The sequence below is a fragment of the Argentina silus genome (assembly GCF_951799395.1).
Source record: "Argentina silus genome assembly, chromosome: 3".
In the NCBI taxonomy this organism is placed as follows: Eukaryota; Metazoa; Chordata; class Actinopteri; order Argentiniformes; family Argentinidae; genus Argentina; species Argentina silus.
Window position 1 is genome coordinate 2,620,565 of NC_139657.1, and position 7,500 is coordinate 2,628,064.

At 51.8% G+C, this 7,500-nt stretch overlaps 1 protein-coding gene across 1 annotated transcript in view; it reads right to left on the bottom strand.

Annotated features, from left to right (window-relative positions):
- Nucleotides 1-7,500, bottom strand: part of lrrc56 (leucine rich repeat containing 56) — a gene marked incomplete at both ends in the record, with an annotated part of 16,341 nt that overhangs the window by 3,887 nt on the left and 4,954 nt on the right. Inside the window, 5 exons of the mRNA XM_083665665.1 lie at nt 1-40; nt 628-936; nt 1,157-1,328; nt 3,539-3,736; nt 4,258-4,354. The exon at nt 1-40 is cut by the window's left edge and continues 28 nt beyond it. Of these exons, the coding sequence (XP_083521791.1) occupies nt 1-40; nt 628-936; nt 1,157-1,328; nt 3,539-3,736; nt 4,258-4,354 (816 nt within the window). The remainder of the gene's footprint in view (nt 41-627; nt 937-1,156; nt 1,329-3,538; nt 3,737-4,257; nt 4,355-7,500) is intronic.

Genomic DNA, 7,500 nt, shown 5'->3' on the forward strand with positions numbered 1-7,500 from the left:
GCCTGGACAGGGTTCCCACAGAACAGGATCTTACCAGCACCTGAGAGGGGGGGGGGGGGGGGAGAGAGGGAGGGGGAGGGAGAGAGAAACAGACAGAGAGATAAAGAGAGAGAGAGATCTCAGACAGATCTCAGTTATCACTTCTGGTGAGGTTGAGTGAATCCCATATTTTCTGATCCTTCGACATGTCCTCCAGGTGGCAGTGTTGAGTAATGATTAAGCTGCCCCCAAAACACAGATTCATGGTAAATGCTAAGCTTGGAACGCTCAACTCTGACATCACCACATTGAATTTAAACAGTCAGGGTTAAGGTTAGGGTTAGGGTTAGGGTTTGGGTTAGGCTTATGGTTAGGGTTTAGTGTAGGGTGGTTCCAAGGATCCCACTTAGCATCTACCCTGATTCATATCCCTTGTATGTACAGTCAGGGTTTGGGGTATTGCCATAATAACATCCTAGACACCTTCTACCTCAAGCCAAGAGTAAACCCTACAAAATCACAAACTGCGGATTGAAAATACTAAAATGCGAGTGTATCCTGTTAATATGCCTAAACCCAAACAGGGGTTGCAGGGTGTGGACATGATGGGGGTTTCAGCACAAAGAAGACCCCACCGAAGGGCCTCACCGTGGGTCAGAATACTGGCGTCTGGGTCCACTGGGGCTGGGGCTGAGTCTGCAGAACCAGGCCTCGACCCAGGAGGGGAGAGGGCTCCCGACCCGGCTGATGAGAGGGATCTCGACCCGGCTGATGAGAGGGGTCTGGACCCAGAGAGGGGTCTGGACCCAGAGAGAGGTCTGGACCCAGAGAGGGGTCTGGACCCAGTTGATGAGAGAGGCCTGGCCCTGCCAGGTCGACTCGAGGGACGGACACAGGACCCACTGGTACCTGGGCGCTGGGCAGAGCTGTCACACACACTGGTGGTTCTCTCCTCCACTGAAGGATAGGGAACAAGAATAGCTCTCTGTTATGGATACAGCCACAGATATACTATTATATAAATGAGTAGGCCTGGTAAACACACACACACACACACACACACACACACACACACACACACACACACACACACACACACACACACACACAGACACAGACACAGACACAGACACAGACACACAGACACAGACACACACACAGACACACACACACACACCCTCTGATGTTTGGGTGGAGTTGCAGTCTTTGATGGACTCTTTGAGCAGAGCCCAGTCTTCCCCCATGGAGCTGCTCCCACCAGGCCCCGCCTCCTCCACTGGCACGTCGTCTAGGTAACGCAGCTGTGGGACCAGCTCCCTCACGGCCGACCTGTAGCAGTAGTCCTCCGTCTGGATAGAGAGAAGAAGAAACATGGTAGCAGTAGTCCGCTGTCTGGATAGAGAGAAGAAGAAACATGGTAGCAGTAGTCCGCTGTCTGGATAGAGAGAAGAAGAAACATGGTAGCAGTAGTCCTCTGTCTGGATAGAGAGAAGAAGAAACATGGTAGCAGTAGTCCTCTGTCTGGATAGAGAGAAGAAGAAACATAGAGTTAAGTCTGGAGCTCGGGTTAGGGTTGGAGCTAGGGTTAGGGTTGGAGCTAGGGTTAGGGTTGGAGCTAGGGTTAGGGCTGGAGCTCCGGTTAGGGTTGGACCTAGGGTTAGGGCTGGAGCTCCGGTTAGGGTTGGACCTAGGGTTAGGGCTGGAGCTAGGGTTAGGGCTGGAGCTCGGGTTAGGGCTGGAGCTCGGGTTAGGGCTGGAGCTCGGGTTAGGGCTGGAGCTAGGGCTAGGGTTGGAGCTAGAGCTGGAGCCCCAATGTGGAATTGGGATCCAGATGGGTCCCCACAAGGGACTACTTACAGACAGGTGATAAGGTGAGACAGGTGATAAGGTGAGACAGGTGATAAGATGAGACAGGTGACAAGGTGAGACAGGTGACATGTTTGACACTGTTCCTCATTCCATTCCGTGCAGTCATTGTTACATAATGCACTACATTACGGTGGCTGATTTGGGCCAAAATGAGTCTGTAAGCAGGGAGACAAAGAACATGTGCATGAGTGGGCCTATCACAAAGTGGTAATAAAGGCCATGATGTGCACTTTGAGTCCTGGTCCGTTATGCACTGAGAGGCAGCACACGGAGCAGAGGGAGGACCCTGTAAAAGCTCTGCGCTGCCCGGGAGATCAAATTAGAACTGAGTACTCTCACCCTTCACCAGCCAATCCCCCAAGAGGAGGAGGGGGAGGAGGGGGGGAGGAGGGGAGGGGGGCTGGGGGGAGGGGAGGAGGGGGGAGGGAACTGGGGGGGAGGAGGGGGGAGGGAGAGAGAGAGAATGAGAGAGTGTGGGTGAGCGAGAGGGTGAGAGAGGGGGTGAGAGGGAGGGAGGGAGAGAGAGACAATGACAGAGAGTGGGTGAGTGAGAGTGTAAGAGAGGGGGTGAGAGAGGGAGGGAGGGAGAGAGAGAGTGAGAGAGAGAGAGAGAGAGAGAGAGAGAGAGAGAGAGAGAGAGAGAGAAAGAGGATAGGGAAAAAAGCAAACCCAAGGACCCCTCTCTCTCTCAGTGCAAAGACCAGCCCTAATGCATATTCAGATCAGACTCTTTCCTCACTGCCCCAGTTTCCTAATTCCTGCTGGCGAGTGAAAATAAACACATTCACTCTGTCCCAAAACGCCCCTACAGGACGACTGTGGCGCTGCAAGTGGAATCATGGAGTCGTATGAGGCTGGAAAAGCATTTCTTACCTCGTCTCTCCCAGTTCAGCATGACATCATAGTGCTGTGATGTTCAGAGAACTTTCATATATATTTTTAGAAAACTTTCATATATATTCTGAGAAAACTTTGAAACGTATTTTAAGAAACCTTTCATGTGGGCCTAATCTGATCAGCTCCCTCCATTTTCGACGACGAGTGATATTCCTCAAAACAAAATGCTATTTACCGCTTCACGTCAAATATCAAAATCAAATCAAAGTTTATTCATCATATACACATGATACAGCCACAGCGGTGTGTCAAGGGTACAATGACATGCTTAAAACTAAGCTACTAAGCTCTTGGACTAAGCTCCAGTAATTGCATTCTGGCCATTATCTGCAGAGTCCATGAGAGGAACATGGGGAGCAGACATGACTCACAGCCTGGTCCCAGCATGGAGGGCCCTGCTAGCAGAGGAGACTCTGGCTAACCTCACACACACACACACACACACACACACACACACACACACACACACACACACACACACACACACACACACACACACGCACACGCACACACACACACACACACACACACGCACACACGCACACACACACACACACACTCTCACGCATACACACTCACGCACATGCACACGCACACTCATGCATACATACACACGGATGCAAACACTCACGCAAGCACACACACACACACACACACACACACACACACACACACACACACACACACACACACACACACACAGACAATAAAAGGGAAAACAGAGGAACTAATCCCATCGAATCAGTGAATGACTGAAGAGGAGGGAGAGAGAGAGAGGGAGAGTGTCCAGTACCTGTGGGGTGTTGGGGTTCGGGCGCAGACACACGGGGTTCCCCTCCAGGGTGAGGGTCCGGAGCTGGCTGCACAGCCCCAGGTACAGCACCTGCACCAGGTCGGCCACGTCGTTCCCCTCCAGGTCCAGCAGCTGCAGCCTCTCCAGCATGCTCACCTGGCTCAGGTCAGACACGTTGTTGTAGGCCACGTACAGCTCCTGACCGAGGACACACACACACAGACACAGACACACACACACACACACACAGACACAGACACAGACACAGACACAGACACACACACACACAGACACAGACACAGACACAGACACAGACACACACACACACACACACACACACACACACACACACACACACACAGACACACAAAGACACAGACAGACACACACACACACAGACACAGATAGAGACACACACACACACACACAGACACAGACACAGACACAGACACAGACACAGATAGAGACACACACACACACACACACACACACAGACACAGATAGAGACACACACACACAGACACAGACACAGACACACACACACACACACACACACACACACACACACACACACACACACACACACACAGACACACACACACACACACACACACACACACACACACACACACACACACACACACACACACGCACACACACACACAGGTCATGACCATGTCAGCCTGTGGTTAAAGACAGTACTGCAGCCTGCTGCCTACCTTGAGAGAGGAGAAGGAGGGGATGCCATCCAGGTCGGCCAGGCTGCAGCGAGACATCCACAGCACCTGCAGGTGAGACAGCTTGGTCCCCAGGTCCCTGAGGAGAGCACACAGACAGCCATGAGACAGACAGACAGGCAGCCATGAGAGAGACAGACAGGCAGACAAGCAGCCATGAGAGAGATAGAGAGACAGACAGACAGGCAGACAGACAGACAGGCAGACATGAGACAGACAGACAGAGAGACAGACAGACAGACAGGCAGGCAGCCATGAGAGAGATAGACAGACAGAGAGACAGACAGCCATGAGAGAGAGACAGAGAGGCCGGCAGTCATGAGAGAGAGACAGAGAGATAGACAACCATGAGAGAGAGGCAGTCAGTCATGAGAGAGACAGACAGGCAGCCATGAGAGACAGGCAGTCAGACAGACAGCCATGAGAGAGAAACAGGCAGCCATTAGAGAGACAGACACACATGAGAGAGACAGACAGACAGACAGAAGAAGAAGAAGAAGAAGAAGAAGAAGAAGACTCTTTATTTGGCCATGCAATCAATTCTCATCAATTGTAGGAATTTGACACGTGCACACCCCTCCCGAGACAACACACACACACACACAGGCAGCCATTAGAGAGACAGACAGGCAGCCATGAGAGAGACAGACAGACAGACAGACAGCTATGAGAGAGATAGGCAGGCAAACAGGTGCTAATCACAACAACCAGGATAAACAGGTCTCCTCTGTCTAACCCCCACTCCCTAAACTCCCTAAACTCCCTCCTCCCTAAGGTCACCCCCAATCCCAACCACCCAAACCTGTCCTCCAAACACTGTCTATCCAGTCCTCTCTCTATCTGACTCTTCATGACTCCCACCCCTGCACACTCCTTCAGTCTGCCTCTGTGTGTGTGTGTGTGTGTGTGTGTGTGTGTGTGTGCGTGTGTGTGTGCGTATCCACTCCTCTCTGACCCCAGCCCTCCCTAACACACTGGCCTCCACAGCCCCCACAGCCCAGGGCAGGAAATGCTATCAGGGGCCGTGCACGTCCGGCCGGCCTGCCCTCAGCGACTCCTCTCAGGGCGGGTCAGACAGCTCCATACCTCCCCTCTGCTCCTCTCCTACCCCTCTCTTCTTCTATACCTCCCTCTGCTCCACTGTTACCCCTCTCTTCTTCTATACCTCCCTCTGCTACCCCTCTCTTCTTCTATACCTCCCTCTCCTACCCCTCTCTTCTTCTATACCTCCCTCTGTTCCTGTTACCCCTCTCTTCTTCTATACCTCCCTCTGCTCCTGTTACCCCTCTCTTCTTCTATACCTCCCTCTGCTCAACTGTTACCCCTCTCTTCTTCTATATCTCCCTCTGTTACCCCTCTCTTCTTCTATACCTCCCTCTGCTCCTCTGTTACCCCTCTCTTCTTCTATACCTCCCTCTGCTCCTCTGTTACCCCTCTCTTCTTCTATACCTCCCTCTGCTCCTCTGTTACCCCTCTCTTCTTCTATACCTCCCTCTGTTCCTGCTACCCCTCTCTTCTTCTATACCTCCCTCTGTTCCTGTTACCCCTCTCTTCTTCTATACCTCCCTCTGTTCCTGTTACCCCTCTCTTCTTCTATACCTCCCTCTGCTCCTCTGTTACCCCTCTCTTCTTCTATACCTCCCTCTCCTACCCCTCTCTTCTTCTATACCTCCCTCTGTTCCTGTTACCCCTCTCTTCTTCTATACCTCCCTCTGCTCCTCTGTTACCCCTCTCTTCTTCTATACCTCCCTCTGTTCCTGTTACCCCTCTCTTCTTCTATACCTCCCTCTGCTCCACTGTTACCCCTCTCTTCTTCTATACCTCCCTCTGCTCCTCTGTTACCCTCTCTTCTTCTATACCTCCCTCTGCTCCTCTGTTACCCTCTCTTCTTCTATACCTCCCTCTGCTCCTCTGTTACCCTCTCTTCTTCTATACCTCCCTCTGCTCCTCTGTTACCCCTCTCTTCTTCTATACCTCCCTCTGCTCCTCTGTTACCCCTCTCTTCTTCTATACCTCCCTCTGCTCCTGTGGTATCCCTCTCTTCTTCTTTTCCTCCCTCTGTAACCACTCTTCAACCTGCGCTGCTGTCAGGCAGCGATATTGAGCCGTAACTCACACACGAAGCCACATGTAAACGTAGCTCGACCATCTGTGAGTGTGTGTGTGCGTGTGCGTGTGTGCGTGCGTGTGTGTGCACGTACGTGCTGGAGGTTGGTTCACATTGCATTCCTTTCATAATCCATCCAATATCTTTGCAATGTCACAGCTGCAACTGCAATCAGAACTGATAGGATGATCCCACAGTCTGTGGTCGGCCTCCTCTTAAGTCAAAGTCAAGACTCATGACATTGACATGAGAGCAGAGACACAGAGACCCTCTACGGTTTCCCTTTGTGTAAACGACAGGAGGACCTATTCTGCAGATGGACCCAAGCCTGTCTGTCTGTCTGCCTGTCTGTCTGCCTGTCTGTCTGCCTGTCTGTCTGTCTGTCTGTCTGTCTGTCTGCCTGTCTTTCTCCTGTCTGATTTACAGTGTGCAGCATCCTCCCTGTAGAGACCCTGACCTCTCAGCTTTGGTGATCCCCTCAGCCTGACTGTTACAGTTCCCTCCTGGCTTGCGTTAGTGGAGAGAGTTGGGACAGAGAGAGAGACAGAGACAGAGAGAGAGAGACAGAGAGAGAGATAGAGAGAGAGAGATAGAGACAGAGAGAGAGACAGAGAGAGAGACAGAGAGAGAGATAGAGAGACAGAGATAGAGACAGAGACAGAGAGAGAGACAGAGACAGGGAGAGAGACAGAGAGAGAGACAGAGAGAGAGACAGAGACAGGGAGAGAGACAGAGAGAGAGACAGAGAGAGAGACAGAGACAGAGATAGAGAGACAGAGATAGAGACAGAGACAGGGAGACAGAGATAGAGACAGAGAGAGAGACAGAGACAGGGAGACAGAGAGAGAGACAGAGAGAGAGACAGAGACAGAGATAGAGAGAGAGAGATAGAGACAGAGAGAGAGACAGAGAGAGAGACAGAGAGAGAGACAGAGATAGAGACAGAGACAGAGACAGAGAGAGAGACAGAGAGAGAGACAGAGAGAGAGACAGAGACAGAGATAGAGAGACAGAGATAGAGACAGAGACAGAGACAGAGAGAGAGAGACACACAGAAACAGAGACAGAGACAGAGAGAGAGACACACAGACACAGAGACAGAGACAGAGCCCTGCACC